This window comes from Catharus ustulatus, chromosome 17 (assembly GCF_009819885.2).
Source record: "Catharus ustulatus isolate bCatUst1 chromosome 17, bCatUst1.pri.v2, whole genome shotgun sequence".
Classification (NCBI taxonomy): Eukaryota; Metazoa; Chordata; class Aves; order Passeriformes; family Turdidae; genus Catharus; species Catharus ustulatus.
Window position 1 is genome coordinate 9,816,929 of NC_046237.1, and position 23,011 is coordinate 9,839,939.

The 23,011-nt window shown below is 53.6% G+C and overlaps 1 protein-coding gene across 3 annotated transcripts in view; it reads right to left on the reverse strand.

The window, feature by feature from the left end:
* PLCG1 (phospholipase C gamma 1) overlaps nucleotides 1-23,011 on the reverse strand; it is a 40,784-nt gene that overhangs the window by 7,076 nt on the left and 10,697 nt on the right. For 2 of the 3 annotated variants that reach the window (XM_033075068.1, XM_033075069.1), the window contains exons 2-22: nucleotides 15,985-16,137; nucleotides 15,550-15,643; nucleotides 15,047-15,094; nucleotides 10,736-10,820; nucleotides 9,646-9,729; nucleotides 9,454-9,476; nucleotides 8,322-8,394; nucleotides 7,236-7,337; nucleotides 6,437-6,555; nucleotides 5,578-5,663; nucleotides 5,124-5,244; nucleotides 4,600-4,768; nucleotides 4,058-4,180; nucleotides 3,107-3,208; nucleotides 2,709-2,896; nucleotides 2,256-2,456; nucleotides 1,750-1,869; nucleotides 1,281-1,461; nucleotides 921-998; nucleotides 361-464; nucleotides 18-114 (exon numbers count right to left, since the gene is read on the reverse strand). In XM_033075068.1, coding sequence (XP_032930959.1) covers nucleotides 18-114; nucleotides 361-464; nucleotides 921-998; nucleotides 1,281-1,461; nucleotides 1,750-1,869; nucleotides 2,256-2,456; nucleotides 2,709-2,896; nucleotides 3,107-3,208; nucleotides 4,058-4,180; nucleotides 4,600-4,768; nucleotides 5,124-5,244; nucleotides 5,578-5,663; nucleotides 6,437-6,555; nucleotides 7,236-7,337; nucleotides 8,322-8,394; nucleotides 9,454-9,476; nucleotides 9,646-9,729; nucleotides 10,736-10,820; nucleotides 15,047-15,094; nucleotides 15,550-15,643; nucleotides 15,985-16,137 — 2,351 coding nt within the window. Of the gene's footprint in view, nucleotides 1-17; nucleotides 115-360; nucleotides 465-920; nucleotides 999-1,280; nucleotides 1,462-1,749; nucleotides 1,870-2,255; nucleotides 2,457-2,708; nucleotides 2,897-3,106; nucleotides 3,209-4,057; nucleotides 4,181-4,599; nucleotides 4,769-5,123; nucleotides 5,245-5,577; nucleotides 5,664-6,436; nucleotides 7,172-7,235; nucleotides 7,338-8,321; nucleotides 8,395-9,453; nucleotides 9,477-9,645; nucleotides 9,730-10,735; nucleotides 10,821-15,046; nucleotides 15,095-15,549; nucleotides 15,644-15,984; nucleotides 16,138-23,011 lie in introns of those variants that run through there. The other variant, XM_033075070.2, reaches the window with a different exon arrangement.

A 23,011-nucleotide genomic window follows, 5' to 3' on the forward strand; every position in this document is an offset into this window, starting at 1 on the left:
CTCACAGCCATACTCACCTCCCGCTCTGGCTCCAGGCTAGTGGGACTAGTGATTTCCTCTACATAGTTGGAAGGGAACCACAGCTGCTTTTTGCCACCATAATCTCCTCTCCACCTGGAAGAGAGGGAAGGGGCAATGTCAGCACCTGCCACAGAACCCCAGAGCACTCTGAGTGAAGGTGAAGGGAACAGGCAGCTTTTCCATCATCTGTTTTTAGGGTTTGTGAGGCTTTGGAACTCTGCAGTTCATGGGCAATCCCCAGACAGACCCACTCCTAGAGTGGATGCACCTTTGTGTGGATGCTGACAGTAAGGTTTGTCCACATCCCCTAGGGAAAAGGGAGGCTCGGGACCAACTCACCAGCCTCCTTCCTGTTTCTCCACATTCTGGATGATGGCATTTTTGGTGAAGGTGAGCTCGTCCTCCCTCTGTGCCTTGTAGTCAAACAGGGCTTTGACAGCACACTGCAATGAGAAGGGGACCCATGAGGCTGGGCAGGGAATGGACCTGGGGACAATGAGCCCACAGGATGAGAGATCAACTCCCACCACAGATGGGTTTATTGGGGGGCTGTGAGGCACACTGTGGGCAGGCAGGCAGCATCCAGCCCTGCTGCCAGACCCTAGTGACACCTTGCAGAGCAAATCAAGGCCCCCATTCATGCCAAAGCAGAGCTCACAAGTCTGGTATGGCCCTACACAGGCGTTTTCCTCTGTCCCAAGAGCCACTGATGGGTTTAGTTTGAAGAGCTCAGAACAAGAGGCAGCCCAGCCTGGGAACCTGGAGGTTCAACCTCCATTGTCTCTCTCTTCATGGTCTAGAAATGAGTGTGCAAACTAATACAGCTCTTGGGAAATAAAAAGATCCTTGTAAACCCTCCAGCCCTGCAGTTTGTTTTGTGTCAAACAGTGAGAGTGTACCTTGAAGGTGGGCATGGGGTTGGCTTCCACATAGAACCCAGGATGGCGTCCCTCATACAGGGCTCCATAGTCCGGCTCCTATGGAAGCAAAAGGACAGTGGTTACAGCAGTGACTGCAGGAGAAAAGGCTCCCTACTTTGGGGTAGGTGGGAGAGTGCCCCAGGAAGGCACAAGACAAAGGTGATGCTGCAGACAGCAAACATCAGCCCAGGCTCAGAGGGGCAGCACCAGACTCCACTCAAAGTGCCAGGAAGCCCCAAGAGCTGGGGGCTGCACAGCACAGAGGTGGCTCACACACCACCACATCAAGGCACCACCTCAAAAATGACCTGTCCATCATTGCTGGGCTCCTGCACTCACCGCTGTGCCGATCTTCTCCAGGGTCTCCTCGTTGATGGGGTAGCGCAGCTTCATCTTGCGGTACAGCGGGTGCTTCTCGTAGTAGCTGATCAAGTCCACCAGGCTCTCGAACTCTGAGTTGCCCAGCAGCACAGTCTGGCCCTCCTGCTGCACCCGGCAGTGCTTGATCTTCCCTTCTGCCCTGGAGGGAGGAAACACAGGGAGAAGCCCTTGGCACCTGGCAAGAGAAGGTCTCTGCCAAAATAAACACACCAAGGAAAAGTGCCCCTGGTGCGGTGGCCGAGCACAGGCATCTCCCATTGGAAGATGGGAGGAAGAGCAGAATCTCAAAGACACGTTCAAGGGCCATCCCAGAGCAGGAGGAGCTCTGGGAGGGCTCAAGTCTGGCTGATGGCACCTCTCCCGCTCTCACACACTGCAGCACCCCAGCTCCACCCCCAGCACCCACCAGCCTAGTCCAGGGACACACCTGAAGGAGATGGCGTAGGAGCTGGGCTCGCTCCTCTTGCGCACCAGGAAGGCTCCGTCACGAGGCACCCGCATCAGCATGTGCTCAGCCTGGGCCCGTGTGAGGTTGGCATGGTACCACCTGCCAGAGAGACATCGTTGTGCACAGGTCACACACTGCCAGCCCATCCCACACTGCTGCCACTTCCCTCCAGCCCTAAAAGGCTCCTTGAGTCCTCCACAGGAAGACAGGGACTGCAACAGGGCAGGCAGGATCAGAGCCCCTTGGTGAGGTGTGGCATGGCGAGGGCATCCCAACCAAACCCAGCAGCTCTGTGCTCTGCACTGAGTCTCCATGACATTCAGCTCCATGAACAACAAAGCTGGCCGGCATGGTTGCTGTGACAGAGCTCCATGGGGAGAAAGTGGGGTCCAGAAAGCTCCAGCAAGGGAGGAATGGCTGAGGAGAGATCTGGGAGAGCTTCCCACAGCGTCCTGAGCACCCAATGGCCACACACACGCACTCACTCTTTGCTCTCGTGGGCATTGGTCTGCGGCACTGGCTCTGTCAGCCTCATCTCAAACTCATTGCACCTCAGTGGCACCTCCTGGTAGTGGGTGATGAGGTCGTAGAGGCTGTCGAACACCAGGTTGTCCGTCAGGAAGAACTTGGGGCTGCCGGCGTCCTGCCGCGAGTGGATGCGGCAGTGCTGCACCTTCCCATTGCGCCTGCGGAACGGGGAGGGATTGTCCATGGATTTTGCACCTCCTCAGGCACAGATCCAGCCTGATAGGACATTCCTGCCCCACAGGAGAGTAACTGCATAAGGATCCCAAGAGACTTGACCCTTCTGCACTGGGACAGGGAGCTGACATGATGCTGGGGCACAGAAACAAGGGACAAACTGCTCACGGAACCCCACCATTGAGGAAAATACCCCCGGAGTGACACAGAGCAGTGGACTGGCACAGGGCTCTCACCAGAAGGAGAGGGTGTAGTCTCCTACAAAGGTCTCACTCTCTCTGACGAGGAAGGAGCCGTCAGGAGCCCCTGTCTCGATGCAATATTCCGTCAGCAGCCGCTCCGCGATGTGCCGCCCGTCACGCCCCGCTCCCAGCTTCCCGTGGAACCACTTCTCTGTGGAGTGAAGCTCGGTGCTGTTGCTCACCTGGCAGGGGAAAAGAAGCCATTGTCTTAGATTACTGAGGGCAGGCTCATGGTGCTGGATTCTGCTTTGCTCAAGAGTCTTCCAGCTGGAACAAGGAGTTCCTGAAGCATCCTTCTCACCACAGGATTTCCCCCTCAAGTCAGCTGGCAATGGCAATGCTCAGTCAAGTCCTTTCCTTAGGGAACAACTGAGACACAGGAGAGCCCTCACCTCCTTTTGCTCTTCTTCATCCTCATTTCCTTGGTCACTGGTTGTCTCCCCAGAGTAATAGATCTTGCTGCTGGTCAGCACAAAGTAATGTGGGTTCCATTCCTGCAAGGAAGCAAACTCTGGCAAAGAGATCCCTGGGGAAGCACCCATGGGATCATCTCTTCCTGACCAGCACAAGCAGGGAGGGATGATCAGGTTTGTGAAGGACAGCCACCAACACTGATTCCAGTGAGTCAGAGGAGCTTCCAAGACATCCCCCAGATCTGAGGCATGGATTTATCAGCAGCAAAAAGCCCAGCATGTGACAAATCACACTGCAAACACTCCAACACTTAATAAAAGGAGGCAACCAAATGAAGAGCAAATCAATGCAAAAAGAAAACAGTCTGCATGGACTCAGGACAGGGGCAATTTGAGGTGAAGATATCTGAAATGGTTATGTGGATTTACCATTGCACTTCACTGTTTAAAAAAAGCCTGTTCCATTTGCATGTGGCTTTACCAAACAGACCCTCAGCAGAGTAAAGCTGCTGAAGGTGGGCTGTGAGCAAATGCACAGTGATGAACAGTGGTGCTTTACAAAGCTAAACCCTTGCTTAGGTGTGCCAGGTGTGCAGGCACTTGGCAGGAGGCAGGGCTGGAAGTGCAGCCATCTCCAGAAATTCCTGCAGCACAAATGACAGGCTGCAGTGCCTTGGCCCAGAGCTCCCTCTAGCTCAGCCTTCTGCCTCTAGCAAAGGCCCACAAGAGATTCCTAGAGAAGAGCACAGAGAGAGCCAGCATGAAATGCCTCCAGCCTTCAGGACACCTGGAGAAATCAGACAGACCAAGAGCCTCTTCAGTCATTTGCACCACAGCCCTTCCTTCCAGCACACGCAGCACCTGACAGAGCCCCCAGGTCACTGATGGAGCCCTCAGAGCAGGGACTGGGGCACCACGGCACAGACATACGTGATTGATGGGGTCTTCCAGGTAGAGGATCCCATTCTTGATGGAGTTACTGATGTCATTCTCTGAGTACATCACAGAGGTGGGCAGCTCCTCGTAAGCACTGCCCTCTGCCAGCTTCTTGTGCTGTGGGATGAGAAAGGGGGTCAGGCACCCAAAAAGCAGCATAGATTTCCTGGTGAACAGCCCTAAATGCCCAGGTCTGCTGCAGTGGGGTCCTCCAGCTTAGAATAAACAAGACCCATGCCACAGGGATCATCAAATAACACTGAAGTTCCACCTCTTCTTCCTGAAGGTGATTCCTTGAAGCAGAAATACCAGCACTCCCCATGCCCTCAAAGAAAGGCAGCATCCAGCTGCTGAGCTCATTTCCCAGCAGATTCTCTGAAGCAGGAGTGCTTTCTTGTGTCCAGTTGTTCTCAGCATCAGGTCTCCACTTCCACCCCTACACTGCCAACCACTCCCTTTCCAAAGGCAGCTGCCTTCAGTCCCACACCCTCACACCCTTCCCTCACTTAGGAGCCTTGCTGGGCAAGGGAATTCACCTTGATGAGAATCTTCCTCTTGAGCTGGTTTGGAGATGGAAGGCCATCAGCAGAAATATCCACTGGTTTGGTCAAGAGCATGTCCCCAAAGACCTTCTTGAAATTCTGAGCCATGTTCCTCTGCTGAGCAATGCTGCAGTGGTCCTCAATGGACAGAATGACGGGGAAACTGCGAGAAGAAGCAGAGCCATCAAAGCCAGCATGGGACCAAGGGCTTCCTGGGCTGTCTCAAAGCCTGGCCTCTGTGCTCTAGGAGCATCAACAGCCATCTGTGCTGCCTTGAGCACCCAGTGTAGCTACCCTTCAGGAGTGCACAGGGTGGAGAAGGACTGGCACACTTCTGGGGTTTACCCAAAGCCCTCCCTCCCACAACATTTTCCTGGGAAAGATCTCCCTTTGGCTGGGAGACATGACATGCTTTCTTCCCACCACATCCAGGCCTTGTGCTGCAGCTCTGGATAAAGTAAGCTTTTTTTGGATCTACCCTGTCTCTGCTCTGCTAGCTGAAGTCCTGCTGTACTCACTCAGAGGTGACAAAGGCATGCTCCTTGATAGTGACCAGGACATCACAGAACTTGATCTTGGTGGTTAAGGTGTGTCCGTGGTAGATGACCGGCATGCCATCAGGACCATCCCAGCAATCCACTGAAAGAGACCCACAGGGGAAACTTAGCCCAAGGGCTGGAACAGAGGCAAGGCATGGGCATGAGATGGACTGAGCTATGTGCTGCTGGGAAATGGACTGGAAGGCAATAAAGGAGTGAGGGGATCAGGGAAAGCCCTGATCTTTCTGTGGGAACAAAACCTTGGGCATAGATCACCCGGTCCCACAAACGACCTCAGCTCTTTCTGCACATCATGCTGTTAATGCTGCTACTGGCCATGCCAGCCTTCAGCTCTGCCTTGCTTGCAAAGCCTCCCCTGAGCAGACAAGCTGCTGTGATGGCAGACTGGGAAGGGCCAGTGCTGGGTACTCACGTTCGATGCAGCGGCAGCCCATGCGCAGGCAGCGCGCGTACGCCTCCAGCGAGGACTCGCTCGAGAACTGATCCCCCGTCAGGTACCTTCCAGGTGAGACAACACATCAGCACACTGACCAGCCCACTGTGGCCACAGGGCTCTGCTGGACCTGCCTCTGCCACATGGGAATGGCTTCTCCACAGCTGCCACTTTGCCCAGGTGAGGGCTCAGCTCTGCCCCTGCTGCGAGGGGCTGCCAGCACTCCTCCGAGTCCAGCTCCTGAGATAAACCTCAGACTGCAAAATCAGCACTGGTGCCACAAAGACCCCCCTGCAGCCTGAGAACAGGGTGAGATGAGCTCTTGCAGGCAACACAGGATCTCACTGCTTGCTCTCAGGGTTGCTCAGCTGGCTTAGGCTCTCAGTTCTTTAAATTTGGGTTAGCACACACAGAGCACAGACTGATCCTGTCTGCACAGAAAGCAGTTCCTGCAAAATTATTCTAGCAGCAGGGAGCGGAAAATGGCTAATTTCAGTCTGATGGGATTTATCACATCTGTCCTGAGAGGCTCTGCAGAATGGCATTGCTAATGGTGAGAAATCACCACAGTGTCTACAGTGACAGCTCAGGACATGAAGGCACCTGAAGGCCTGTGCAGATGTGTGCTGCTGACAATGTCTGAGCAAAACATTTATGGATAAATGACAGAAGGGAGGAGTGGGGCACCAAGAGGAAGGTCTTTGATGTACTAGCCTTGGTTTGGAAAAGCCTACTTGACCCATCACTGAAATTAGGCAAAATCAGGATACTCCCACCCTGGCATGAGAAAAGGATGCTGAGAGCAGCTGGGTGGAGAGAGCCCTCCCCTCGTCCTTACGTGTTGTGTGAGGAGGAGATCCAGTAATGGGAGAGAGGGTTGTTCATGTTCTCCAGACACACCATGTCCAGCTGCGAGTTCCAGATGCTGTTCTCTTTGGAAAACAGGAAGGTGAGAAACTGCTCAGGAAGAAACAGAAATGTGTTAATGATGCAGAGGAGCCAGAGCTGTGGTTTAGCTTCACATGCATCTCCCATTCTGTGCCAGCAGACATCCAGCACAGACTGACCAGGGCTGCCCCACAGCACACCAGCTACCTGAGCCAGGGAGCCTGAGTGACCACAGCCTGGGCACTGCCATCCACCCACTGAGCCCGACCACATATCTGTGCCAGACCCTTTGACCCAGCTAGAGACAAATTAATGGCTCTGCATTTTATTTTGCAGCTCACATGGCAGGCAATAGCTTACTAAGGCCATGTGGGTCAAGGGACCTTGGCTTACTCCAGAGTGCCAGTGACATGGCCATCTCTAGCTGGTTTTATTCTTTATTCAGCTCTTTTTGCTTTGAAGAGATCCTTACATATCCCAAGGCAGCCTTAAGCCAAAGGCAGCCTCTCTCCTCCTCCAGATGAACTGCCTGGTGAGTACTCCCAGCTGCACACACTCAGCACAAAAGGGCAGCCCAGAAGCCATTCCCTCTGCCAACCATGTCCATCTCACAGGAGCTGTGACCCTTCCAGCACCCCCACCCTGCAGCAGAGGCAGACAACAGAGCTGTCACACCACAGCACATGTCACACCAGGGATGTCACCCCGTGCCACCCCACTCCACACACGCCACCTTCAAGGTGTCTTACTTCGTCCAGGGAGAAATACGGCTCATCAATCTCCCTCAAAGGGTCTCTCAGGAAGCTGAACATGAATTCCTGTACCTGAAGGGTATCTGCAGCCCAGAGCTCCTGCAAAGCCCACAGGAGACATAAAATAAGCCATTCCAGAATGTATTACTGCAAACCACATGCAGCTCATCCAGTTCGAAGCTTTAACCATTAAGGAGGTGATTTTTGATGCAAGACCATCTCTGCCAGGAACTCAACTGTCAGCACAAATGCTGGATAGCAGACAAGGAGGAAATCTGCCCTGCTTCTGAGTGGGCTTCATTTTCTCAATGCTGTGCATTTTTCTCTCTGATAGCTCCTTTGAACACATCTGCCATCCCTTCTCCTTTAGCAGCAGAAGCCAACCCTGTTTCCTTTGGCTCTCTCTCCCTGGCTCTCTTTCATTAGCCACCAAAACATCTCCCCACTGGTTAACTCCCTGCTGGCTGCAGACTACAGGCAGGGAGGTGGCAGTGGAGGACAGGGCAGAGCAGGAGCCACCAGCCATGGCAGTGTTCTTGCCAGCCAGCCCTGCCCTCCTGGAGGAGGCCAGCAATGAGACAGGAGCCTGGCAAGAGCCAAGGGGTCTGTGCTGCCCACAGCTGCACTGCTGGTGCCTGCACCTGCATGTTGTGCTTGCTAAGTGACCCAAGATAGCTTTAAAATTGAAGAATCAGCAGCTGAATCCATCAGCTACTCCTCAGGAACTGCTGACATCACCTGAGCAACAGGACATGACTTCTTGGCTGAAGCAAACCTTTGGTAAGCAGCCAGAGTCATGGGGACTGGGTTAACCTCCACTGATCAGCTCCTGCCTCCTGGGACCCCAACTCCTCCCAGATCTCCTGGTTCCTTCTCTGGCCATGGTGCCTGGCTGAGTTCAGGTTTGCCCTCGTCAGCACTTCCCCTACAACACCTCCTGCTCCAGAAGGATGTGCTGTGCCAGGCAGAGCAGCCACAGCCAAATGATCCCAGCTCCACAGCAAGGCTGCCCTCAGAGCACTGGACCCTAATGTCACCAGTGCCTACCCTGCTGTCTCTCCCCACCACGTGTGTTGAGCTCACCCTCTGGTACTCCAGCAGAAACTTCTGCAGCTCCAGCAGTGACACCCTGAAGTGCTCAGACCTTTCTCCACCCCTGACAAACAGAGAGAGAAGCTTCAGTGACTAGTGAAGCACATCATGAGAGATGCCATCTGCCACCTCCCTGGCAGCCAGATGTGCCCTGAGCATGCAGCACTGAAGGAGCAGAGTGGGATGAGCAGAGCTGAGGAGAGCAAACACATCTCCAATCTCAGAACCAGGGACTACTCCAGGAGCAGTGCAGGGTTCACACTGACAAGGGCATGATAACATGAAACTGGTGAAGGGCAGCAAAAAACATTAGAGGGACAGATTCATTTTAAAAAAAGGAGGGGTTTGCTTGTACCTGAGTATAAAGAACTAAACAGGTATAGGACAGTTAGGGGGTGACTGCAGACAGGACAGACCTACAGGTATGCAGAGAACATGGATTCATGGAGGCAAGACACAGGGAATGAAGAAGGGAATTGTTTGTAGATGACAATCTCAAAGGACTGGTCCATGACTGCTGTAAGTCACAATGGACAGCCAAGGGCCACGCTGGGCACCACAAAATCCAAAGTGGACTGGGCAGTGCTGGCTGCCCCGGGCAGAGGGATGAGCCAGATGGTCTGCTGAGGGTCCTGACATCTCTTTTCTGTGGTTACAAGAAAAAAAATGAAGGAAACCGTTGGGAATTACCTGGATAAGTCAGTAAGTCTTTCACTCTTTAGCTCCTGTGTCTAAATTCAAGCTCCTTCTATCACAGCCAAAGTGAGCAGAGGGCAGGGAAGGGCACAGCTGGCAATGGTACCAGAGGCACTGCCTGGGTGGGGAGGGCTCTGCAGCCACCATGAGCACAATCCCTGGGAGATGGCTCAAGGTCTGATCACTTCACATCAAGCAACTGACCTGAGCTGGATCCCACTGGGATGTCTGGGAGGGAGAGAACCCTCCCTGCCCTGAGCTAAAGTGTCTACAGCAACGATGCTTGCTCAGAGCACAGAACCACAGGCAGCACACGAGCATGAGGAGTGCACAATGCCTCATCCCAACATGCTGCTGCAGGCCACAAAGCATGTTATGGAGCAAAAGAAAACAGCCCCTTCCCCAGAAAACACAGAGGATGATCCACCTGTCCAAGAACGGCACATCCATCTGCAAAAGAAGAAGCACAAGCATTAGGTTTGCACTCAGTAACTTCTTTACTCCCAAGAGATGAGCTCACCCCGAGGCCAGCAAGGTTAACAAGTCAATTAAGTGGGAATGCCCAGTAACACATATGGTTTCTCCCTTCCCTCTCCTCCCTGGAGGATTCAGCTCTTACCGTTTTCTGGGCGCTGAACATCAGGCTGCGGTAGAGCTGTGCAAACTGCCCGTACGTTATGTCCCCATTCCTCTGCTCCACATCCTGAAAAAGCCACCAAACCAGAGGATTTACAGAGGCCACAGGGAACTCTGCATGGCCTAAGGAATGTATCTTCCCATCAGTATCCCTGGGGAAAAAAGGGGGAGAAAAAGGCCAAAATCTGTCCAGACTTTGCCTCCTGCACAATGGCCTCAAGTTGTGCCAGGGGAGGATTAGATTGGACATTTTGAAAAATTCATTAAAATAGTGGTCAGGCATTGAAACAGGCTTGCCCAGGCTGTTCAAAAAACATGTGGATGTGGCACATGAGGACATGGTTTAGTGGACATGGTAGTGCTGGGAAATGATTGGACTCAATGATTTTAGAGGGCTTTTCCAATCCTAACAAATCTGCCACAGTCTCTGCTGGGGCCAGTGGGACCATGCATTGCCCCCAGGGCACAGGCACATCCTAAAATGAATTCCACAATTCCCCAAGCTCACCCACACGAAGGCATCACCACACTGATAAAGTGTCACCACTTACTGGAATACTTAAAAAAGGATAATTTGATTTTTTGTTTGCCCAGAGTCTGGAAACTGCAAGACCCAAACTGTGTGCTCTCTCTTTGTCCTCACAGCTCTGTGCTGGTGGGAACAGTTGCTCATCACAAGGTGACCCTTCATCCCCAGGTCAGTGGTGATGCTGGCAGAGCATCACTCCGTGGCAGTGGGTTGAAAGTGCCAGGATGCAGGACCTGGTAGCTGGTCTGTACTCTACCCCACCAGCACCAGGCCCATGACTGGAGCCAATGAGGGGCGTGTGGGAGGCAGGGTGGGGTAAGGAGAGGGTGCTGGCCACAAATGGGCCAGGGTGTGGCACCCAGTGGGAGCTGGCACCTCTTCAGTCACCACCGTGGGTGGGGGCCCTCCCAGGAAAGGCTGGGAGGCTCTGCAATATGCAAACACTCTCTGGGAGTTCAACCACCACCAGGTTTTGCTCCAAGGCAGGCAATGGCCTGCAGAGGGTCCCCAGAGCTGAGGGGAAGGGTGGAGGGGTCACACTCACCGTGAGTCTCTCCCGCAGGAACCTCATGTTGGGGACCCGGTAGTTGACCTGGGACAGCATGTTCTTCAGATCCTTGGCAGAGATCCTGGCTCAGCAGGGCAAAGAGGAGAGACACGTTCAGGAGGTCTGGGATGGAGGGGTCTCACCCTGGGGCTAGAACACCACATGCACAGAGAGGCTGTGCCCAAAGGGACAGCAGCTGTGACACAAGGACGGGTGCGTGACCCCAGGAACAGTGGGGAAGATGTGGGGAGCAGAGAGAGATCTGCCTGTCAGTGAGGACTGCAAATACTGCTCCTACAACTCCTGACAGAGCAGGGTGAGCCCAGCAGTCTCTGCCCACTCGAGCTGATGCCACAGCTGACAGGCAGCACCCACTGCTTTCAATGAACGACCAGGAAGAAGCATTTTTCAAATATTTGTGCCCCAACTTGGATGCTGGGTGACCAGCTCCCTTCCAAAACCCACTCCCTGGCCTGCTGGAGGAGGACAGGCTCTCTAAGTGGTTAGGACTCAGCTAATTTTATCTCAAGGAGAGGAAAAAAAGCCATTTTCAGTCCCCAGCCACAGCAGTGCCACGTTGTGCCCAGCTGTGCTCTCCCAGCCACACACACTGCAGGCAGGAGCAGCCAGCGTGGCTGTGCTTCCCAAAGCCCTGCTCTCCAAAGGTGCTGGTTCCTGGCTCAGGGAAAGCTCCAGTGCCAGACCTGAGCAGGATCCCACACCCCAGCAGGCAGAGACAGGCAGGAAGCAGCTCTGGGCTGCCCTTGCCTGTTCCAGAGCTGTCCCCACATGGGGCAACAGCCCTGCAGCAAGGAAAAATGAGGATGCCTCCCATCTGCAGGATTTAGAAGCTGAGGGGTCTGTGTCCAATCATTTCCTGGCAGCTGCTGCCTTAAAAGCAAGTCCTGGGAGTCCACCCCTGCAATCACAGATGGTGCTTCTGTCCCCCACTGAGCATGTGGGAACACAGGATCCTACAGGATGCTCCCCCATCCCACAAAGCATGGGGCAAGTCTGGAAATCCTTATGGCTTTGGGGTGCAAATATAAAAATATCAGGGAAGATGTCCTGCACAGGAGATTTAACCCAGGTGCATGCTGGCATTCATGTGACCCACATCTTTTTTACACTCTTCCCTGAAAGCAGGGTGATCTCAAACACCACAGGAAGGAGGAGGGATGGAGGGAGCTCCACGCAGAGGGGGAAACCGGCTGGTGTCAGGCGCTGCAGAGGCGAGGGCTGGGCAGCCAGCAGGACACAGAGAGCCCTTGTTCCTGGGCTCAGAGCCCTGGGGAATGGACACACACGGCCAGAGCAGGACCTGGCCCAGCTCCTGTGCTGTGCCCAAGGCAGCACCCAGCCCTCCAAGGACTTTGCAGTGTCCTGTCACTCACTGGCAGAAGAGAAAAAGAAGAAACAAACCGAAAAAAAAAAGCTGGGAAATGGCCCCAGCCTTCCCTCCCCTCACTGCTGTACAGTCAGCAACACACTCAGCACCAGTACCTCCCCCTGCACCTCTACCTCCCTGGGCAGGTGAGAGTACCCTGGGGGCTCAGAATGAGTGTTCTGGGGAGGAGATGCTGCCCCTTCCCTTCTCCAACACACCCAGCATCCACAGCCATGTGCAGGGTGCTGTGCTGTGTGAGCCCCTGTGTGGAGTGAGCCAGGAGCACAAGGAGAGATGCCCTCACATGTCAGGAACCACAGCATGTAACAGCTGGGACCCCCAACAGGACACACAGAGTCTCCAGGGCTGCCCAGCAGCAACCCCTCCTTGCTGACAGCATGAGACTGCAAAAAAGCTCATGGAAAAAGAGTAGGAGGGGCTGGAAGAGCAGAAGCAGCAGCAGCCATCCCTGGAGACTTGCTGGAGCCGAAACTCAGCTCTGGTGATGCTGAGCTGTTTCACAGGAGGTGCTGGACCACAGCCCTGCCTGCTGATGTGAGAAGAGCAAGCCTGTCAAAGCTGTGACCAGCATTTCCCTCTCAGCTACAGGAGGAGGACAGGGTACGGAAGGATTTTATTTATTGTGTGTTACTCATCATGTTAAAGTGCTGGAGACCTTGGATAAACAGCTTGGTAATATTTTCAGACTAGAAAGTAAAAACAAAATAAACTGATTTTTTATACAGAACTTTTTTAAGGTTCCATGACAAACAGGCCAGAGGCCCAGCCCTCTCACAGGAGATGGAAACATTCCCCTGCCAGTCCTCAGGGCTGTAAATGCTGCTCAAGCCATGGGCAGCTCTCCTGGCCAGAGGTGAAACAGTCTCCACAGCAGTTAGGAAAAAAACCCCAGCATCCTGTTATCCTCCTCTTCCCACCTAACCTCCCTTGGAAAAACAAACACCCAAAGGCCCAGCAGCCAGTGGAAGCAGCCACCATCTGCTGGTGTGCTGGGAGGGACGCGCCGGCACCCAGCCGGGGAGGCGGAAAGGGGAGAGAAGAAAGCTCCAGCACAAGAGGCTGAGGCACGGGGTACACAAATGCTGAGAATTATTTCTGCAGCTGCCAAAACCCTATCTGTTCTGGAAAGGATCAAGGATGGTGTGCAAGTTGGTTTTGTTTTTTTTTAAAAATCACAACTCACTGCTCCCTTTGAAAAGCCACTTCTAGGATGAGAAGCAAAGGCAAAGAGCTCAGTGACATTAAATTTAATGCTGAAATGCCTCAAAAGGGCCAAGATTTTAACCCAGGAGATGTGTATGTCCCCTAACTGTTGCCTCTACCTTGCAGAAAACACATAGATGCTTGTAAAATGTTTGTAAAATGGAAAGACCCCAAATCTTTCTCTGTTGCTGTTTCGCTTCTCTCACTGCCTGGGCTGGAACAGCAGCTCTCCCAATTAAGGGTTTTGCACTGAAACCTCTCCCTGTGGCTGACAGGTAAGGAATACATTGGATTTTGCTGCCTTAATTCTAAATGGTAACAGAAAGATGATATCAATAGAAACAAGGATGCAGCAGGTTGGCTGTCAGCTCTGCTGACCTGCCTTGGGCAGACACATCTATGTGTGCCATTTCATCGGTTTTACTACATAACCAGAGGGAAAAAAGGACCAATTATTTCCACTTTTCCTGCACTTCTCCTCCAAAACCTTCACACAGCTACGCCTGCACCTGCCTCAGTGCTCTCCATTGCAGAATTAGGAAATACTGTGCCCAGCCACGACTGTGTATACAATCCAAGCCTGGATTTGAAAGGTGTGTGGCTTATGGAGAGCAGCTGCAACAGATTAAAGCTCCTCTTCTTCCCTTTCTGCCTCTGTGAGGATTTATCCCTGCTCCACAAAATCCCTGTGCACCCAGTGGTGCTCTCATCACACTACAGCATGAATCACTGCAAAGGCAAAAATGTCCAGTGCAGCAGGAACTTCCCCATGCACCACACTCCTACCCTGCTCCTGGCAGGTCGAATTTATCCCCTGGCTGGCTGTCCAGGGAGGGGACAAAACAACAAGGACAAAGCAAAGGATGCTCTGGACCCCAGAGCATGGAGAAGGGGCAGGTGGGACCCACGTGCTCCACAGCAGCTGGGGGGCACGGGCTGATGGCCCCAGGGAAGCACATTAACGTGGGAATCAATGATGAAAGGTTAACAGGCTCAGTTAACATCACAGGGGAGAAACATGCCCATGGAAGAGAGGCAAACAACAGCAGCTCAGTAGGAGCAGGCTGGCAGCCAGCACTGGGACTGGAAAATTGGTGATGGCAGTGGGACAGAGAGCAGAGCATGGTGGAACTCACCTTCCCAACAGGAAAATGTCCCCTCCCTTTATCTCATGGTGAATCATGACCCAATTCCCTTACCTCCTCCTGACAAGCGTGACATTTTACTTGCTAGGACAACACCAAGTATTCAAGAGCTCCACAAGCCAAGCAGTGGGATGATCCATGGCCTCATGGGCCTCAGAAAAGGAGAGCAGAACAAACAGGGTGGAGAGTAATAAACACAACCCAGTTCAGTCCCCAATGGGGTGCCCTGAACTGCCTCTTGGCTCTTTGATGCCTGCTTCCTCGGGTGGTGCCAGGTGGGGGAAAGCTGTTTCACAGCTGTGGGCTCTCAAGTTGTTACTGGGTCTAAACAATAGATCAGGAAAACATGACAGCTTTTTTTTATGCTTTTTTTTTTAATTCAGTGAAAATCAGCCAGGGAAGTTTGGGACTTGAGTTAAGGTTCCTTGGAAATGAGCACCGAAAGCCTAAAGAACCCAACAAAACATCCAGAGGCTGGGGTTTCAAGTGGAAGGTGAACCCTTCCAGCTCAAACCCTTCCCTGAACAGGAGTGCAAGCTTCTCCCTCCTTACCTGTCTTCCCGGTTGCGATCCAGGGAGTAGAACTGCTTCCGGAGCCACCTGCGTGGGAAGGCACAAACAGGCACACACTCAGCCCCAGCTCCTCAACAGCCAGCCCCTGCTCCAACCCCTCTCTGGAAGATGCTCAGTGCCACACCATCCCCTCCCACACCCCTCCTCCCCACCAGAGAACCCAGCTCTGCTCCTTTTCAGAGGCAGCCTACCCTATTTTCATACAGGTGACAAGTTTAAAAATGCCTCTGCACTGAAGTGCTACAGATAATACAGGCTGTGCACACATGGAAACATCAATTTGTGGTAAAACTCCTTCTCCCTGATGCATGAGATCAAGCTCTGGGGTCAGCAGGATGAAGCCTGGAGTGCAGAGGCAGAAGTGCTGGGTCAGCACAGCTCAGAGAGGGAATGAGATGTCACTGTGCTCACCTTTTCCAGTCAAAACAGACAGAAAGGAGGAAAAAGGAAACAAGTGCAGGAAAGGGACAGGTTTTCCTCACCTTTCAATCTGCAGGGGGGTGGGTGCCCTCAGAGTGTCTGCCACCAGCCAGTTCAGCCCCTTGATCCACATATTGACCTCATCCTCAGAAGTGGCTGTGGAAAATGCACAGAAGTGGGAAGAGGGGATACACAGGCTTGATCACCCACCCAAACCTCTTGGGACTATCCCCAGTACCTTATATCCCCAATTCCTTGCTTCATCCCCTTTCTGGTAACATTTCCCCCCCACGCAGATGCTCTGGCTGGCTCCTCTCCTGTGGGATGGATGTGGCTGGCTCAGTCTCTTGCCCCTGCACATCCCATTCCCTGCTCCTTGAGTTCCCAAGAGCTGGGAGTTATCTTTGTCCCCAGGCAGCGAAGCTGTTTGGGTCCTGTGAGGATGGAGCTCTGGCTCAAAGCTGCCTGGCACAACCCCAAGGTCACAAGAGCTTTACCTTGCAGGCTGAGGGTCTTCAGGCGGAATTCTGTGCCGTAGAGCACCACGAAGCAGTGGGAGTGGTCAGGTCGGAAACACGGATCCTCCTGGTACCGGTCAAAGTCACGCGAGTTCCTGCCTGGGCGAATCTCTTTGATTTCACGAATATCCACTACGAGAAAGGGAAAACAAAGGGGAATAGCTTGGAATTCCCACAGCACTGGAGAAGGAAGGGCACAGATGAAGTGGATTTAGTCATCTGAAGAGCTGGGCTAGCACCTATTACACGACAGCAGCCCCAAGGCTACAGCCTGTAAGCACAGTCCCCTCTTACTACTTCCCTAGGGGGTTTCCCCAGCCAGCACCCCCCATTTACCTCTGTGTTCCCCAAAACTGGCTGGATGTCTCCCCCACAGGGATCCCCAGGAAGGGGAAGCTGTGAGCATGCTGGAGCATCAAGCAAGGAGAAGGAGCTGAAGAGACACTGGCCTCCCCAGAGGAAATTCTGGGAAAGGACTCCTACTGCCATAGAACAAAGAGAAAACAACAGCAGCAGCAAGGCAAAAAAAACCCAACCAAATGAAACCCAACCCAAACCCAAGAATTTTTGCTTCCTGGAAAAATAGTTTCTTAAATGCCCGTGGGAATCAAATAACAACATTTGTGAGTCACATTTCCAAAGCAGATGATGCTTCTGAGCAATGCAGGATGGAGATTACTGCAAACCTGGCATGTAATTCATCCCAATTAAACTCCACTTACTGCACTCACTGTGGATCATCTCGCCTTTCATTTCTATTTACTGCAGTTCAAAACTAGACAGAAATGTGACCTGCTCATCACCCACACCAGCCACCAATAGCACCAAACTGCATCATGAGAGATAATGTTCTCTCCAAACCTCACAGCAAGGCAGACAGGGATTGACTTTGGGAGGACTTGTAAAGCATAAAGAACGTGGGATCCTCTCTTGGATCCTGCTCTCTTGGATCTGTGCAGCACTGTGGGTGCATCTGGAGACAGTGGCAGCCTGCTCACTGCCTGGCACAGGACACATCCACACTGACCACTCTACTTTGGGGGTGTCCTGTGCAGAGCCAAGAGTGATCCTTGTGGCTCCCTCCCAACTCAGGATATTCTATGAATCTAATAACCCCCCAAAGCTCATCAAGTTGTGACAAGAGCTTAGAAAGACTCAGTTCCTTGGGACTGCAAAGGAAGGACAGACAAGCTTCCTAAAATAAGCAAGAGTGTGACTTTTTGAGGCATCATCTACCCTTTGGAAAGGAGCTGCCTGGTAGTTCAAAAGTTAGCATGCCCTGCCATAATCTTACCCCTGTGCTCATACCCTTAGTGACACTGCAGGTTATTTTAGCCCATAAAAACCCATATCACAGTTCAGGTCTTTGCATCTAGGACATGCACAATGAGGCTGAAGGCTAATCCTGTCCTTGGAGGATGCAGGGTTTGACCACCACAGTGGGGGAAAACCTGTCAGATGGGTTTTCATGGTAATTTACACTTCTACTTTATAGTACTTTATAATACTTTACAATAACTACCAAAGGAAGGTGCTGGGATATTCCTGGCCTGCCTCTGCACCACACTGCAAGCACACTGTCTGCACTTTGGGATGCTGCAGTGCTGGCTGTGCCCTGTGCTCACCCCTCCCTGCACAGAGCACAGCAGGTTGGTACCTGGTGAGGCAGAGCTGCTGTTACACACTGCATACCTAAAATCCACGCAGTGGAGAGAGCCCCGGAGCGAGTGAGGTGCTTATCAAGGACAAAAGCACGCAGGGAATTCCTAGGGCAAAGGGCAGCCTCTGTGAGGATCAGGCAGGAACCTCCAGCCCACGCATGCTTGCAGCTGCTTGCTGCTCTCTGGTCCTCCCAAACCTGCCTGTGTGTGCTGGGGAAGGCAGCTGGGGTTTGGTTTGTGCCTTCTTCTCACCACAGAGAGCAGAGCAGCTTTCCCACCCGCTGCCTCAACACCTTCCCGGCCCCCTCGCAGCTGGAAGGAAGTGACTCTGAGCAGGAAGCACAGCAAGCACAAATGCCACCGTCCCCAAGCAGCAGGGGCTGAGACCAGGTTTCCCTTCCAGTCCTCCCAGTGTGGGACTGGGAGCCACCAGGGAAAGGAGGGTGGAGGGGTTTTGCTCCAGCCCAGGTGTCACAGGCACACTCTGGAGGCTCTGCCACACTCAGCACCTGCAAGTTTCCATCAGTGGTGGCACGGGCTGTGACATGACCCATGTGTCCCACCATGGGGCTGCACCTCGAGTCCTTGCTGGGAAAGGCCGAGGATGTGGGCAAAGATACAGGGTTTAAGCACCTGGTGGGGTCCCAGCTCCACAGTCCATACACACACCTGGGCAGGGGAACAAGGGCAGGTGACCTGGGTGAGCCCTCCAAAGGGATGGCTCTGTCACCAAGGTCAGCCCCATCTCCTCCTCCCTGAGCTGCCCTCTCGCAGGGCGTGCTGTGGGAGGCAGAGAGTACAAACTGGTCCTTATCTGGATGGGGCAAGAGAGGAAGAACCTGGTCCTGCAGCGATGGCAAAGGGAAGCTCTGTGATGGAGTATAAACCCTGCTGCAGCCTGGCAGAGCTGGATGCCCCAGAGAAGGAGCAGCAGCAAGCAGGGACAGATGAGCAGGGGTGAAATCGGAGGCCTGGAGAGGGGTGGGTGTGCAGACAGGAGCCAGGAGAGGCTCCAGGGAGGAGGCAGCAAAGCCCATCCAGCCCAGAGATGCTCCGAGCTCCCCACACGGTTCCACACTGAGCCATCCCACGGCTGTACAAACAGTTGTGCCCTTCACAACCTCCCAAATTTCCCCGCAGCACACTGCCAGAAGAAACAGCCTGGCCCTCCCTTTGCCTCCAGTGCTGAAAAAAACAACCAAAAAAAAGGGTCACATTTCTTGGCAAAGAGCCCTCCTTTTAGCAGGAGTGGGTTGCATCAGAAAGAAAAGCTGACCCCAGATCCACCTCCCTCACCATGCAAGAAAAAAACCCACCAAATTACCCTCTGGTTACATGAAAACCAGATCCACCCTTGAAGTCATTTAAAACTGAAACTTCATCCAAGCCTCATTTACCCGCTGATGGATAGGGTGTTGTAACGTGTAAGGATAAGGACAGCCTGGAACAGCCTCTGAGGGTTGCAAAATCGCCACCTCCAGAGCATTTCTGGAAATCTGGAAAACTTATTAAATTTAAAAAACATTTTTAAAAAGCTGAAAAAAAGGACATTTAGCCAGATTACTTTCCAGGATGGGTTTATCATCAGGGACAGCCTCCAAGCAAACACCCACCCCCTGACAGGCATTGCTGGGTCTGTCTCCCTGGGGAGGAATGGTGCAGTGAGAGCCAGGGGTCACTGCCAGCCCAGCCTGACCTCAGCTGGCTGACATGGACTGATCCTGCCTGGGGGCAGCGGAAAAGCCTCCAGCCTACTCACTCTGGCAAAGAAAAGGAGGTTAAAAAAAAAAAGAGTCTTCCTGCTATTAAGCATTGTGGATCCCACTGAGCACAGCCATGTGGTCATCCCCAGGCTTCCCATCACTGCACGGGGCACCGGAGGGTCAGGTGGCCCCCAGGGAGAAAGAGGAAAAAGATTTATGTGCATGTGAGAAAAATACAAGAAAAATCTATTATGCAACAGCCTGGAGAGTAAAGCAGTGCCACTTTTCAGCAGGAGCCCCCTGAAGTGGCTATTTGGGCCAGCAGTGCTCTGGGAGCTGCAGCATCCTGCAGGAGTATCCTGGCTCACCTTCCCCTGCTCAGTGCCCAGCTCTGCTGCTGCAACCCAACACCGGCCTGCGAGGAGAACAAAACCCCAGCACAAGTCCCCGGTGAGCTCAGAACCAGCTCTAAGTGCTGGGCTGGCCAGGGGCCAGGACACTCAGCACCTGCCAGCCCAGAGCCCGTGCTGCCCTCGCTGGCTGGGGAGCCCTGGGCTTGGCCCTGCCAGCCCATCCCTGCCGGGGAGCCCTGGGCTTGGCCCTGCCAGCCCATCCCTGCTGGGGAGCCCTGGGCTTGGCCCTGCCAGCCCATCCCTGCTGGGGAGTCAGGCAGGGTCGAGCTGGGCTGGGGACCACTGGAGGTGGCTCCTGGGACACGCCGTGATGAGCGCACCAAGGGCGCTCCTGCCCTTTGCATCACCCTGACCGATTAGGAGAGCATCTCTCATTAACACTGGTGCTCACAGTGACAGCACTCAGCCTCTCCAGGCCACAAAGCTGTCCTTCATCCCCAGGCCGAGAGCAGGCAGCAGTGGTGACCTGCACATCCCTGCTGGGAGATGAGCTGACCGCATCCCCCACGCTGCTCAGCACCGGTCGGGGTTCCAGAGGAACAAACAGGGCCATTAACAGATGCCTTACCCAGACAGGACAAGAAACCAGCTGAGAGGCCTCTCATTTGACCTTAACTGGTTTTTCAGAGGGCAGGGAGGATGGTTGAGGCATCCACGGAGGCCAACAATCACCAAACCCTGTGCCGCAGAGCATCCCTCACCTCCTATGAACTAAAAAGGCGACTCTGCCCTTTTGGTTAAGCACTCAAATCCCTGTAAAATGTCCTCTCACTTCCCTTGTCCCAGGCAGGACATCCTGGTGCCCAGGGGACCAGTGGGTTCCACTGCTCTTGTAGCTACAACACGCAGGTGGTGCTTCTGCCTCAGGAAAAGATGCAAGTAAATATATTTTATTAAATAAAATAGTAAATAGCAGGTAAAGCTATTTTCCCCTCCAGACTCAGCTCAGCTGTGTCTCAGGTTACCTGTGTCAACAAAATGGATTTTTAGCTCCAAGCCACTGGATTTTGCTATGAAGCAACTGTCTCAATATCACCACCCCAGAGCCAGCAACATCCACGCAGAAAGCACCTCGGGAGGGGAGATTCTGGGGGGGAAATAGCTCAGTGTGTTGGAGATGGGACAACAGGGAGCTCCTGATTAGCCAGGGTGACTGGGGCTAGCCTGGATCCCGACTCAGACCCTGGCTCACCTCTCAGCAATCCCAGTGGAGTGAGAGGATCTGACAGAGAGCTTAAACACCACCTGGGAAGTGGCACCGTCAGCAGTGGCTGCAGCATGCCCCAGGCAGGGCTATGGGGACACTCTGGCTGCTCTGTGGGCACCAGGGCTGCCTGCCCCAGCCTCTGCTGTGCCCACAGTCACATGCCCTGTGGCTTCTCAGCTCCTCTTCCTCCCTCCCCTGCTCCCCCCTCCAAAATCCTTATCACCTGCAGAGGAAGCTGCAGGAGATGTGCAGGGAGATTAGGAGATGCTCTGCGGGTGGAGGAGAGGATGTGAGGAAGAGCCCTTCCCTCCTCCACCCTACACATTTCCCACCTTAGGGACTAGAGCAGGGAGGCAGAGGTCCTGCCTAGAAATTGCTTCTGGAGGGCACAGAGGCCTCTCTACAGGCTGCCTTGCCAGCATCAGCCTCATGCAGGTGGCCTTCAAGAGCTCTTGAACATGCTCTTGATGTGAGAGGCAGAGGCAGCTGTGGGCTGGCAGCTGCCTGACCTGTTATCGTCAGCACATCTCTCCCGCTCACCCCCAGCTGCAAGAAAATATGAGTAAAAAACCAAAGCTGATCCTCTAAGTGAGCAAAGCAGGATGCTGCTACCTCACAGCCTCTGCCCACAGCCAGTGGTGGGGTGCTGAAGGCAGCAGAAGGCAAATGCCAGGCAAGGGCTCCAGCAATCCTCCTGCTGGAATGTTGGGGCTCCCTCTTGTCCTCCATGGAAATTTTGTCTTTGTGGAGCTGTGGGGTTTGTACCAAATGCCATGCTGGGCATCCAGGGCTGCTGGCTGTATCCACTCCCACATGCAAGGCTGCACCTCTGGGAGCCCTGGACTTGTTGCACTGTCACCATACAGGACACAGGAGCACATTTTCACCCCAAAGAGAGGCAGAGCTGCTCCAGCTGAGGCAAAGCCCCAGTTTTTGCTGCTCTGAAGATGCTGGTGTCCTGTCCCAGATGAAATCAGGCCGGTGGCAGCCAGCAGAGAGACCTTTCAGTCACTGTCCTGTCTGAGAGGCACAAAATTCCACTGACTCATCTGGAAAGGGGAAGCTCAGCACTGGTGCTCTGGACAGCCTGTCTAGGGAAGGCTCCACGATCCATCCCAAGGTGACCTTTCTTTTGCATGGCACCGCAGGTTCCACCCCCCTCAGCCCTGCCTGGGTGAGAAATGCAATGACCTTAAAGAGCAGAATAAAGCGGAGGGAGGATGGGATAAAGATCTGTGAGCACAGCTCCTGCCTCTGCCACTCTTCCTCCCTCCAGGGAAGATCTCCTTACAGCTCTAAGGAGATCCACAGCTGGGCAGGGACAGGTTGATGAGGCACCAATCCATACTGTGTCTCAGCATGGAAGAGGGTGAGAGGCTCTAGGAAGCTGCTCTCCAGGCAGGTGTCCTTCCTGGAAGGGCTGAACAGGGAACCCTTCTGTGCAACACCTCTGCATCCCTCTCCTGGACCTTACAGGGTCACTGCTGTCCCCAGGCTCTCAGCCAGCCAGAGTGCTCATGCCAGTGAGGGGAAGGGGATGGGACCAGGCAGACTGGCAGAAACCAAGCAGGACAGAATTGCAGATGTGGCAATCCAGCAGCTCTGAATGCACAGCTCAGCCTGACAGCCAAGAGCCTGGCAGGGCCAGTGAGGAAGCCCTGGCAGAGGTGGGTCTGGGGACTCGAGTGTCCAACAGCAGCAAGCTCACCTTGGAGCATTTTGGGCATTTCTGCACTCAACAAAGGTGCCAGCCTTCATGCCCAGGGGTCACGCCTTGTCACAAAGCAATTGGAGACAAGAGTGACCACTCATTGTGCCCAGGACAGGGCAAAAGGAGAGAAGTGAAACCAAAGGACAGAAAAGATTTGTCACACTGGTAGCAAATGTCAGCGATGTTCAAATGCTGGGACTCAGTTTACATCCACCCCACCAGACAATGCAACCAAGTTTCCATGACAGCAATTTACAGCAGAGGTGCCTGCTGGCCAGGACCCTCAGTGGGCAGCAGGGAAGTGGCCTGTC